The sequence below is a fragment of the Notolabrus celidotus genome, chromosome 18 (assembly GCF_009762535.1).
Source record: "Notolabrus celidotus isolate fNotCel1 chromosome 18, fNotCel1.pri, whole genome shotgun sequence".
Taxonomy (NCBI): Eukaryota; Metazoa; Chordata; class Actinopteri; order Labriformes; family Labridae; genus Notolabrus; species Notolabrus celidotus.
The window spans coordinates 26,915,122-26,929,134 of record NC_048289.1 but is presented as its reverse complement, the minus strand read 5'-3'; the positions used below and the strand labels follow the sequence as shown (position 1 = coordinate 26,929,134).

At 40.4% G+C, this 14,013-nt stretch overlaps 1 protein-coding gene across 1 annotated transcript in view; it reads left to right on the top strand.

The window, feature by feature from the left end:
* Nucleotides 1-14,013, top strand: part of wnk4a (WNK lysine deficient protein kinase 4a) — a 64,614-nt gene that overhangs the window by 15,169 nt on the left and 35,432 nt on the right. Inside the window, exons 3-4 of the mRNA XM_034707210.1 lie at nucleotides 12,801-12,973; nucleotides 13,692-13,912. Coding sequence (XP_034563101.1) covers nucleotides 12,801-12,973; nucleotides 13,692-13,912 — 394 coding nt within the window. The remainder of the gene's footprint in view (nucleotides 1-12,800; nucleotides 12,974-13,691; nucleotides 13,913-14,013) is intronic.

The following is a 14,013-nucleotide window of genomic DNA, read 5'->3' as shown; positions in this document are numbered from 1 at the left end:
TCATTGTCATCAAACACTGAAACTCTGATGCATTTATCAACAATTTAAAGCTACTGTAAGTAACTTTCAGTTTGTGTTGGTTTTGGCTCCCCCTTTGGACAAAGCAATCCTTGCTGATTTTACCCTGTACATGTGTAATTCATTTTTATTGATGAAAAATATCCTCCTGCTCTCTTTTGATCGTCAAATGTATCACTCAATGATAATCTTCACTTAAAATTCCCTCTATCAGCTGCATGCAGTTCTCCACTTGGTCTGACACCTACCATTGGTGGTTTCAGACATTAAAAAGAACCATATAGAAATAGTCACTTATCTTGTTAGTGGTCTTGTTTGCTTTTTTAGTTCATGAAGAGACATCAATGTTAATTTCAGTCTGTTTTAAGACAACCTAGAAACTCCTTACAGGAGCTTTAACGACACAAGAAATACATTGTCTCCAAAATAAAGATGTTAAAGCTCCTGTGAGTAGTTTTCACTGGTTTCGAAAAAGACTCAAAATCAAAATCCATGCTTCTTTATGATCAAAAAATGCAAACAAGAACAGTGACTATTTCTATATGGTTGATTTTAATGTCTGAAAGCAGTGGTGGGGGGAAGGTGTCCGTCCAAGGGATTAACTGCACACTTTGGATACAACCTTTTCTCTATTTATGGCTTAAGGTTACAGTGAGTGACAGATTTGACTGTAAAAAAGAGCAGAGGGAGTATTAGTTACACATTTGCATGACAAAACTGTTCTGTTCACAGGAAGCCAAAATCAACAAACACAGAAAGTTCCTTATAGGAGCTTTAAGTTGCAGCCAGAGGGAGACTTCATTTTTGTGAATGCAACTTATCAACCCTTTATAAAGCGGTGCAGGTGTACGAGCTACAAAAGGTATCTTGTTATATTTGAGACGTGGTTTCTTCAAATAATGGATACTTGTTAAAATGGAGAATTACTGAAAGTTCAAAGGTTTGGGATCCTCGAAAGCGATCTACTGTATGTGACAGTTTTACACTTAAACAAACAATAAAAACAAGTATCTTCAAACACTGCCACTGGCGCCAGAAGATCTCAGGAATCCGCCCAGGAGGGACATACCTTTTAAAATGTGTCAGATATGTATTGTCAGGGACAAGTCGAGGCCTGTAGTTTGTACGGTAGCTGGAATGATGATTACTGTAAAACATTTTAAAAGAGTTGGTGGCAATTGTATTATCAGTTGGGTTTTCCGTGGTTACACTTGCTAACGTCAGAGATGAGATAAAATCTTTGGTTTACAATAATGCCGTGTGAAAACCTCAGAGGTTAGAGGTTTGTAAATAATGGGTGTACTCTGTGCAACATAGGAAGATAAATTGTTTGTATTTTAGATTGTAAATAATGATAAATATGATCCAAGATTTCATCAATGGGTGTGTTTGATCAAGGATGTTGGATTTCAGTAGCAGGGAGTGATCAGAGAGGCTTGTTGTTGCAAAGAGGAAGCAAAGAAGATTTTAAAATGACATATGCTTTGATACATCTTTATCATTTGAGTCCCTTTTATGAGTTTTATTGGGACATGATCTTTTAAATCTTGTGATAAAAAGCCATCACAGGAACTATCACGTATCCGTGTGTCATTATACGAGTTAAAGCCGATATGTTGACCCTTAACTCAAATGTTTCATCCTGTCTCACTCGTTCCTCGTGTTGACTGAACTGCTCTGAGTATTTGTTGAAGACAAACGTTGAACTTCCAGTTTCCCTCAGGCATCTTGTGATCCTCTCTGCGGTCGGTCGGGTTTGCCGAGGAGTACAGAGTGTTTGTTCATCCGCGCTCTTCTCCTGAACCGCCCCATCCACTCTCCCTCCAGCTCCAGCGTTCCAAAGCTTCCTTCCCTCCCTGGCCTTTCTGATAAGACCGGAGTGAGACCGTCCTCTGGCTTTATATTTAACTTTAACCTGAGACGCCTCAGAGGTCGGCTCAGAGGTGTCACAAGTCAAACTGGTCGGCAAACACAACATGTAAGCTGCGTTCAAGTCCATAAGGAGACATTGTTTATGTGCTTCTGAGATAAATCTGTGATAAACCTGCTAATTCCAACATGTTTACTGTGCTAGGCGTCAAAAAGCAGCTTTGCCATGTCCATTAGCTTAATCTACCATGTAAAGAGTGAACCAAAACACAAAGATACAGAGCTGTTAGGTAAGAGTAAGGCTAGTAGCGTGCAAGGGAAAGTTAGCGGTTACTGAAATTGCGCAACACAAATCTCAGTTTGAAAGGCAGGAGGATTATTTCAGTAAAAGTGCGTCTTAAAGGACTGTAGGGAGTTCATAGAAGAACTTAACAGAGGTTTAAGTGAGTTTCTAAAAGCAAACACCAGGCATGTTATGGGATGTTATGAATAGGAAAGTAAACAGACCTAAAGATGGAGATCTCAGCTTTTAAAAGAATGTATCTCTTAAAAATGTGAGGCAATATTTCCTGAGACAATCAAAAGGGAGACGTAGAGCTGTGTAAATACTGGATGTTACAGCTAGACCGGGCATGTGCACTGAAAGATATTAAGTCAACACAACTTTATTTATATAGCACCAGTCCATAGTGCTTCACAACAAAAAAAGGGAAGAAAGGATAAATGGCAAAAATACAAATCATTTAAATAAAATAATTTAAAAATAATTTAAATAAAATAATTTAAATAAAATGATTTAAATAGAATAAATTATAAATAATTTAAATAAAATAATTTAGATAAAATGATCTAAAAATAATTCAAATTAACATATTAAAATAAAGAATTTTAATAAAGAATTTAAATCAATGGAGTAAAACAGTAAAATTAATAGAAGTTAAAAAATCAATAGATACATTTGAATTACAAATAAATAAATAAAACTTCTGTGACTAAACCCTTAAATCACTCCAGATTTAAGGGTTCTCCATCAAGCCAGATTAAAAAGGTTTCTCTATTACTCAAGATACATTGATGGTGTTAATTAAAATAATAGCAGAATAACAAAGCCAGATCAGATTTGAAGAAGTTAAAAAAACCTTCATATAAACAATGTAATAGTAGTGGCATGAAACCTCAAGTCCAAGTCAAGGATTGAGTCCCCTGTGTTCCCGTCTGAGTCACCAGAGAAGAATCCCATTTAAGTCCCTATTATCTGAGTCCCAGTGGAGTCCTTATTACCCCAGGATAACTGACTGACTCTGTGGGGCCACACATTCCACTCATTAACATCAGATTCTGACTGATCCTGTCATGTGTATGCAGATTGAATCATCAGTGTAGTCACAGCTGTGTGTGCTGTGCATAAATCTGCACCGCACCTCTCTTGATTGAAACGCACTCAACGTTTCACTGCAGGTGTTTCAAGAACTCACAAATACCTGCAACCCACCCGCTGATAAAAGAGTTCTAAACTTTGTTTTTGACTTGTGAGGAAAAGGGTTGGCTTATAAGGAATCAAAACTTATCTCATGTACTATCTTGTTTGTTTTTAAACTCCAGCATCAGTCAGACTTTTGAAGTGTTTTTAAACCTCCAAAAAGCATCAGAGCCACATGGAAAAAGTCTCTTTTAAAGGCCTCTTCTCTTCTCTGACGCACACCAGAGATAGTGTAATCCTGCATCTAGGTCTCTCTCTACCTGTGTAGGTAATTAGCTGGGCGCCACGAGTCAGGAGGTCAGCTAGTCAGAGTGAGAGCCGCAGTCAGAGGCCGGTTTGAGACCTCAATCCTTATGAGATTAATGGCTCACCTCCCTCTGGCTGCTCCATTTACAGAACAAGTCAGCTTTTCCTTGGAAGGAGCACAGAGCCGCCTCAGTTCTCACCTGCACACATCTAAATGCATCACTGTACCGGAGTGAGAGCCTACGTGCGTGTTTGTAAAACGCGTGTGTCAGTCAAATCGAGAGAGCCGTGTAAGAAGTGTGAGGTCAGATTGTTTTATTTTCGCCTTCTTTGCTTTTGACCTCAATCCTAAATCTTGGCATGTCCGTCCTCACCGCCTCGGAGGGACAGGAGTGTGGTCATTCTGAAGCCGTGCAGGTCGTCTCTTGCCTCTTCTGTCATTAGAGGTCTCTATGAACCCTGGCCTTTATCTTCAGGGCTCCTATGTTAGCATCTGGAGCATAAGAGTTATGGCCTGTTAACAGCACATTCAATAAGGAGGTAATGACAGGAAGGGAAGGGAAGGCCTACCTTTACAGGCCTGAAAGGGTTCAAACCTAGGTCAGGAGAAATGGAGGAGTGTGTCACCTCTTCTTTACATATCACAACACGGTCTCTGCTGCTTTTACACAATTACAAGATGCTTTCCTTGAAGATCTAAAGTATTTCTCAGATTTTCCTTCCAGGCATTATCTTCTGTGTAGAGAACGTCTGATTATATCTTCTCCTTCTGCACTAAATCTGTCATTCTTACTACAAACTATTGAAAACTCATAAATCAGGCACCCTGTTGTTCCATTATCAAATCAATAACGAGCACTGTGGTTTGTTTTTGAATTATTTACAATAGGTAATTGATTAAATCAGTCCGTGTAAATACGCTCCTTCCTTCTATTTACATTATCTTTGTTTACAACTATATTGAGCAGCCTGATGGTTATCAGAAAATCAGTAAAAACACATTTATAACTTGTTTTTTTAAGAACAAGGTCTTCAGCCAGCAGTGTAAGAGGTTTGGATGATTTGCCACAGAAAGGATGAGTATAACCTTCAGATAAACAAAAAGTGAAACCGAGATCAAAATGATCAGGATTTGGATCTCTATTTATTTTCCCTCTTTTATGTTTTGTGACTTTTTTCTTGAATACAGCCCCCTCCTGGCTTTAAGTTATCCCAATCCTACTCCAAAGTTTGAAATAAGACTTGATTCCCTGATACTCTCCAAATTTGTAATCCTTTGAGTCTTTTGAACGACCCATTCTCAAAATTTGAGAGATGGCAGCCTCCAGCGTTGTGAAAAGAAGCCAATGCAGAAGTGCAAAAATAATGCAGTTCCTTGAGTGTCCACTTGAGGCTGGCTCCAAAAGCACCAGATCCACATTAAGCTCAGTTTTTTTATTTACAACTCATTTGTTTAGAGGAAAATTAGTTTACAAAGTACACGTATAGTTGCATAATTAGGGGCGTGGCTGAGTTGCTTGACAGTCAGGTGTGATGTATCTGTTTGCCATGTGGCTTTAAGCTTGCCTCTTTGCTTATGTCTATGTTGAGTTAGCTGTTTCAGTATGTCAATTGCAAACATTTGGCTTCTAATCCCCTCTCCAGAAACCAATGGGTGAAGTCAGTCAGGCTACATCCATGTTTCATACAGTCCCTTTAATCCCACCAGATTACGTTTGAACCACTGGGCCCGGGTGTCTTCATGGGGCATATCGACTATAAGACTCAATCAGAATAACATCAGCTTTATCTTTCTGTGAATGTATCTTACTTATACATGTCACTTTTTGACTTATGTCCGGGAAAGCACTTTATCAATACATTTAAAGCTACAGTAAGGAACTTTCTGTTTGTGTTGCTTATAGCACCCCCTGTGGATCTTGTACATGTGTAATCCCATCATTCTGTCTTTTAACCATCAAATAGTTCACTCTGTAAACATCTGATGTGGTAAAAGTGAAGAAGGCTGTATCTTCAGTGTGCTGTCAATCATCTACTCTGACACCTCCCACTTAAAGTGGTCACAGGCATTAAAAGTTACAGTATTGACTCAGTCTTGTTTGCTTCTGTAGGTCGTAAAAAGGCATCACTTTAAAGTTCAGTCTTTTTCACAACTAGTTAAAAACTCCTCAACTGACTTACTTTTCTTATGAAGCAAAACAAAATACCTAAACTGAACTTTTCTTTCACCTGACGGATCTGTTGATAGAGAATAATTTCAGTCTATCATCTTGAATATAAATGCAACTATTTAAGGCCTGGATCTGACACCCTGCACACTTCTCACCCTCAGCTCACATCCCCGAAAGCTATAAACAGAAAGACAGGATCCATTTTTCACTTGGCCTACTTTCCTCCCATGTATTCCTACAGATACCGCAGCCTCTTCGTCCTCACAGACTGCACGTTTTATTAAAATCCTGCTGTAACTTACTTTCTCTGTCTGAGAGTAACATCAGGACAAACTGCTTGGTGCAAACGTTGGCTCACATGTCGTGTTCATGTCCTGGTTGTCATAATAAGGGCGCTGACAGGGACTTCTTAATACCAGCGGCTCTTCTACCATCAACACTGCTTATGTAACGCCACTAATGTGGCACCAGGCCAAGGTATTTCCAACCTCAGCTATTGCAGACCCCCCGACTCAACACACACGCACACACACACACATGTACACACCTCCCAGGAGCTAAGAATAAAACATCCAGCTGGAAGAGACGACAGGATAGGAAAACTTTGAGCACAGGCTCTTTTACACACCTTTGAGTCAAACTGTTTTCACGGATACCCCACTTGTCTTTTGAAACAGAGATGCTTTGTTTTTATTGCTCCCCCCCGCATTTCTAGAGTTATGCAATGACTTCTGGCCTCTTTTTTTAAAGAGGAGAGAGGCTCATAAACCCACTTAAATGTGAGATATGGAAAGATAAAAGCCCTGCACGGTTGTCAACAGAGGATTCCTCCGCTTGGGAATGACCAGAGGGCTTCTGGCCAAAGATAGATATCATTAAGATGAAGTGAAACCAGCTGCAGTTATCTGTAACAGGGAAAGAAACAATGGCTGTTAGGTTCTTTCCTTTTTTTGTTGGCTGTCATGATTCAACGACAGAATTCCTGTTTTTATTCCTGTGATTAGTCACTCTTTAAGTGCTTGTTTGTACTGGCAGGAGGCGTTATTTTGATAGCCAGGAATTAGCCTGTACCCGTTGCGGTGCCATCAGATGACAGCATTGAAAGTTTAACAGCTCATTTGTACTTTCTGATTCCATCTCGACTTCATTTTCCACCTTTTTGACATTTAAAACAAACAAATCCTCTTTATATTTTGCTTGAATTGAAGTCTGGTTTTGCTGAGTCATGATTAAATAATCACACATTATCAGCCCAAATTTTATAAACAGTGTGGTTAAGAGTAACCAAAGCAGGAGTACGACTTTTCCAGGAGTTCCTCTGAAGTTGCCAAACATCTGCCTTCTTTTGCATTTCACTATTTTGCAACCATGCCATCCACTGATGCCAGACTCTAGTAAATCCTGCAGTTTTTGGAAAAGTCTATGTCACCAAGAGGCTTGCCTGAATAACACAGCTTAAGCATGATACGCTGACTCGGCGCAGCAACCAGGGCGTCTCTTCACAGGAGACTGAGCTCACGTCGCAGGGGTCTGATGTTGTCGCTCTTAGATACACAAATATGCAGATGCATCAACCCATAAACCCACTGACTCACTCACCCTGGCTCATGCACAAACTTGCACTCTCACTCTGCAGCATTCAGGACATAATTTGGGTCAAAGTGATCTTAAGTGAGACTAAACCTCAAACTCATCATGTGTAATTTGTCTTCTTTGAGGCCATTAAGTTAAATTGACTGTTTGAAGCAGAAATGAGATAAAAGTTGAAGTTATTAGTAAGATGAATGGACGTTTGAATGATCTAAAAGCCTTTTATAGCGCTGATGACATCTTTAGCCCTATTAAGTAATGACCTCTCCTCCTAACCAATCACTGACTGGCATCAGAAAATGACACCACCATTTGCAATCTCTCCAGTTCTTGAAAGAAAAACACCGACCCTGTTAAATGTCAGCTTAAAAAAAGATGAAAATGAACAGAGCAGTATGTAAAATGCAAATATTCTCAAAACACACTCAGACATCAGAATGATTACAGCTACAGTCCTTGCTGTGTGGCGATGACAATCATGCACTCAGGAACCAACAGAGGGGTAAGTGCTGCAAAATGATAATCCTGACTTTAAAGCTCCAGTGAGGAGTTTTCAGCCCCCAAGACACACAGCACAAGACAGACTGAAATTAGCTCTGATGCCCTTTATGACCCACAAAAGCAAACAAGACCACCACTGACAAGGTATCTATTTCTGTAATGCAGTTTTTTTAAACACGTCACCCCTGCCACTTTATATGATCCAGACTAGACCATGTTTCTCACGCTGAAGAAACAGCCTTTGTTTCCGCTTTCCTCTGCAAATATTCACAATGAGTGACATGTTTGACATTTCAAAGAGAGCAGGATGAGATTTTTCTATTAGAAGACACTTCCTTTGCACATGCAGGACAGAATAAACGAAGAGATGAGATACACTGCTTTGTCAAAGGAGCTTTAAACTCAACATTTAGCCATAGTAGAAAGATCTCTGCACACAGATATTCTATATAATGTAGAATATATTTGTCCTTGTATATGTAGCTAGTAAAACTGATGTTAGCAGTAAAGCTGGTGCTGTTAGCTGTAGTTAACACTTAACACAACACATGCCAAGGCCTCGCTGGATGGATGTTTTGAGAGGAAAATTATATCTTATAAATGATTTGATCTTATTTTGCAAATTCACTTACTCCTAGTCAACAAAATGTTCTTATTTTCAAAGTTCATGTTCAGATCTGATTTCTTTTTAGCCTGGTGAAACATCAGTCACACCGGTGTATGAGAAGCAGTCTGTTTGGGGGTCTTAAAGTTTTAAAACTGTGCCCCTGAAGTTGATTTTCATTGCCTTCAGCAAAATCCATGTTTCTATGCAGCTGTGGAGCTCTTCAGAATACCATCTGTTTTCGCGATGTGGAGTTTGCAGTCATGCTAGCTCCCAGTGCGGTAGCTTAACTAAGCCTATGGTAGCACTGATAGTTCTGAGGTACATTGACAGACACACTGCTGCAGACAATAAGCCTTGAATCGCAATCCCTAACCTCGCTGGTTGCAAATTGTCTTGATACAGAAAGTCTTTTCTATCAAACCAGCACTCTGCAACATTTTTTTCACGTAATAGTACAGCTCTGTTTACTTTAAATGCATATCGCTATGTTTCTTGGCATGCTTTGCACAGGGAAGTGGGTGCTTTCTTATTGGAGTGCCATCTTCTGGCTAAAACACCAATTAATGGTGTATTGGTTGCACCAATAGTTATGATGCAGACAGCTTTTTGGGTTGAAAAAGGTCATTAAAGTTCATCTTATACACCAAGCTTTATGGTAATTTCACAAAGTAACTCACCTGCTTTGGAGTCCTTTAATCAAAATGATCAAAATAAAATTCTTATCATTATTATTCTTTATTATTTTGATCAACCACTGTCAATGCCATAATTTGCACGGTCCAAGTGACCCTAAGTTGTGTGGATTTTGTAGCATTTAACCAAAGTTCAGATGGCCAATCTGTCGCTGCTCTCTTTCTAGGAAATTCCAGTTTGTTTATTTTCCACAAACCATTTAGTCTTTCTGACAGAAGTCTTACATATGAGGAATAAACTGCAGCCAGTGTTCACACCACAAACCGATCACTATCAGCCTGAGAGTAAACCACTCCGCCAGAAGTCGCCTCTGTGTCTTGCCTTTGACCCAGCGCCTCATGTTGGAGTCAATGACGCGATGTGACACTTTGACGGCTGACTGACGCATGTAAAAATAAGGGGTCTTGGTTTCTGTGACTTCAGACAGCACAGGGCTATAAAACAGTCTGCCTCGTGTGGATGAGGCAGCAGCAGCAGCAGCAGCAGCACCTCCTCCTCACACTCAGAGGGAAGAAAGTGAGAGGAAGGAGAGAGCTGAGAGTGGTGGTCAAGCTGATTGTAAGCATAAACATATGCAGAGCGTTTTTCCCAGAATTCTGCCTGAATGCAGGATTCATGCTCCTGAAGTCTGGCAGGAGTTTTCCACCCACCACCCACTACAAGCAGAGGTCCTCCAGCAGCACCTAAATCGGGCCATTCATCCTTGAGGAAGCACAAAAATGTCTTTGTTCATCCAGCGTGATGCCAGTGTTTGGTTCAGCTCGACAGATTTTGGAAACCTCCTCCATATATTAGTAAAGTGAGAGCCCCCGACTTAGGAAAACGCACGTGGTTATGTAATCGAGGGTCGCCCAGACGGATGGAGCTGTGGTTTCCAGCCCTGCAGCGAGCTCGTTAGTAAGAGTAACAGTGATTTATCAATTCTGGCCGGTGTGTTTGTACACTGTGTTTATTGCTACCTTCTTACGTAACCACACACACACACACACACACACACACACACACACACACACACACACACACACACACACACACACACACACACACACACACACACACACACACACTAACACACACACATACACACAACCCTGACAAAACCAAAACTCTATAACTCAGCTGTCAACACCTCCACATGTCCATGGTTGACAAAACAATCAGACCTCAAGGTCCATTTAGTTAGTTATGGAACTTTCAGTCGTATCATGCGACCTTCATTAGAAGTCGCAGCAGTCATTCAATTACAGATGATTTTTTCTTAAAGACATTTTTGGAATCTTTCCTTTATTTACTTATCGGATATCTGGAGAGAGAAGGAAGCATGGAGAGTAGAGAGCGAGGGATGACATGCAGCAAAGGGTCGTGGTTGGGAGTCAAATCAGTGACTATAGACTCTGTACATGAGGCGCACGCTGTAACTGCGCAGACAAACCAGCATCTCAAATTAAAGTGTTTAAATGTTTCTGAAGACTTCTCATCCAATTCGCTCAAAAGTTTAAAAGGAAAAGTTTGTAATTTCCGTTGCTCCAGACTCAAGAAAAAAAACCACTCACCTCATGGCCCTTTTATCAGCTGCTCTGCTTCATTATGCGTGTCTATCTCAGGTTAGGAGTATAACACTGGAGTGATTATGAAAATGAAATATTAGGTCATTGTTTTAGAAACCTGTAGGAACTCAGAAACTGGGACACTGCAGCATCTTAACACATTTAACAGGTCTCTGATCCTGATATTTAACTTCAATGATGGGGCACTGTTGGCCTAGGGGTCTAAGCCAGTGGCCCATATACAGAGGCCTTGTAGCAGTGGTCGCAGATGACTGTCTAACCTGAGTCTGGTCCTGCTGGAGGTTTCTGCCTGTTAAAGGAAGTTTGTCCTTGCCACTGTAACTTGCTAAATGCTACAAAGTGCTCTGCTCATGGTGGATTAAGATGAGATCAGACTGAGTCCTGTCTGTAAGATGGGACTGGATCTTATCCTGTCTTGGTGTTGGGTCTTTGTTAATAATAGAACATAGAGTACGGTCTAGACCTGCTCTGTTTGTAAAAGCGTCTTGAGGCCCATATACAGAGGCCTTGTAGCAGTACTCGCAGGTTCAACTCCCGGCCTCTACCATGTGCTGCATGTCTTCCCCCACTCTCTACTCCCCACATTTCCTATCCCTCTTTATCTGTCCTATCAAATAGAGGTGAAAAAAGCCAACTTAATAATTAGGAGTGTGAATCAGCAAGCATTAAATACGATGTTATCACAATACTTCATTTACAATATGATATTACAGCAAATTAAAATAATTGATCATTGCAATAACATACACTGCAACAGATTACCTCAGTAAGACTCAATAGGTACAGTCTTCTTATCTCACGTTTATCTTTCTTATAGCAGGAAAACTGAATAATCAAGAAGACAAATTGACCGACTCTGAACTTCTGTCACAATAAACTTAGTTCATCTTACCTGAGTAGAAAAAATGTTGGACTTCTGTTCTTTTGTAGATATTTTGAAAACAATATAACTTGATAAACTAGTTCTGCAGTAAATCTAATAGCTGAAATGTAATCACTTTTAAAGTTAAATTAAATAATTATGTCACCATTTTTGTTTTAACCAACTTTCTAACAATCCTGCCGACTATTACCTCTTTAAAAAACAAGTTATTTGAGTCCTTCTGGCACAAATGGAATAAAACAGTAGATTTATACCTTTGGCTTCATGTCCTGATACTGTATTACCATGAAAATCTACCATTAATATGCTTTAAGACTTTCCCTTCATCCCTAATCATGATCTACAAACCATAAAAATCTTCTTTTATCTTTAGTGCTCAAACCAGCTGAGCAGAAAATGTGGCCGTATTTTAAATTTCAAGCCTCTGAACCGCTGTGTGCACATCATATATCTCCCTGGTTTTCTGCTTATTGATCACTGTTTCCCTCACTTTGAGAGACATTAAACAAAGCAGAGATGAGATCATAGTCTCATGCCAGAGCCAGATATCAGCCGCATCCACCAGAACCAACCACTGCGATCACTGAGCTCACTGTGCTGCGATAACGGCCTGATCTGATCTCAAAGCGTGTTGGATACATTGGATGTTTCTGATTCTTTAAGATCTGATAATATTCACTTTATTGTCCCAAAGGGGGAAGTTTGCCACACACAACTGCAATGAACTTAATGGCGTATGAAACCAATGAAACAGTACGGTGTTACAAAAAACAAAAAATTCAATCTCATAAAACAAAAACAAAGCCCCCTCCTCCTCTGAGAAGAAGCAAGTTGCTAACTTAAGATGTACAGGATGTGGAGCTGACTGAAGTGAAACCACATAGCATGTCTGATTATCAGGATCATCTATTTCCCCTGAGGGATCAACAGAGTCTCATGTTTCCTTTGAATGCTACAAAGTAAAGTAGGTTCATCCTCCAGTGATGAGGTAACCAAACTGGTCCAGAGATGGTTACAAAAGAAGTCATGGTTATGCTTAATGATTAAATACACATATTAGCTGCTCATATGAATGCATAGGGGATAGAGGTATAACTGGGTTAAAGAACATGCTCAAGATTAGACTATGACTAAGCGTAAACATACTCATGACTGTGATTTCTCCTTTTCGCAGACTCTTAAGCTGACCAAGGCAGAGCGGCAGCGTTTCAGTGAAGAGGTGGAGATGCTGAAGGGTCTGCAGCACCCCAACATCGTCCGATTCCACGACTCCTGGAAGTCGACGGTGAAGGGCCACAAATGCATCCTCCTGGTGACTGAACTCATGACGTCGGGCACGCTCAAAACGTGAGTCTCTCCATCAACTACCTGCTGAAACTGCTGTAATTAATGTTTCCCTGACTCTCCATACCTTGTGAGAAGGTTTTCGTTTTGTCCCTTCTTGTTTTGGTCTCAGCAGATGTCTGTCTAACATGAGTCTGGTCCTGCTGGAGGTTTCTGCCTGTTAAAGGAAGTTTGTCCTTGCCATTGTAACTTGCTAAATGCTGCAAAGTGCTCTGCTCATGGTGGATTAAGATGAGATCAGACTGAGTCCTGTCTGTAAGATGGGACTGGATCTTCTCCGGTCTTGATGTTGGGTCTTTGTTGATAATACAACATAGAGTACGGTCTAGACCTGCTCTTGAGATAAAATTTGTTGTGACTTGAAGCTATATAAATTAAGATTGATTGATGTATTGATTGATCTTTAAGAAGAGGTTTCATTCCTTAAGTGGTGGATGTCCCTTCAAAAAAAAGGTTACATGTCTTCCACAGCAATGAAGATATTTATGGTCTGTTTGACATTTGGCTCCAGCATTTCTAAGAATGATAAAAGAAAGAGGACCAGAAATGAGCTCAGCTTTGGATTCATCGTTCTGGGAAAGAACTCAGGAAATGTCTCATTTTAAGACTTCCTCTGGGCTGTCAAAATAAGAGATGAATTGTCTTGTTGCACTTTCTCCTCTTCTGCTTCTTTGATTTGTTTAGACTACATTGTTGAGCACTGATCCACTTTTTATTTCAGGTACTTGAAGAGGTTCAAGGAGATGAAGCTGAAGCTGCTGCAGCGCTGGAGTCGTCAGATCCTGAAGGGGCTTCACTTCCTGCACACACGCACTCCTCCCATCATCCACCGGGACCTCAAGTGTGACAACATCTTCATCACCGGCCCCACCGGATCCGTCAAGATCGGAGATCTGGGGCTGGCCACTCTCAAAAGTGCCTCTTTTGCTAAAAGTGTCATTGGTGAGTGCACGTTTCCACAAATTGCTTCTGTGATGCAGTTACGCTGTTTGTAACCTTACAGGAACTCTTTGAACTCAAACACAAGCAGCAACAGTTCGAAA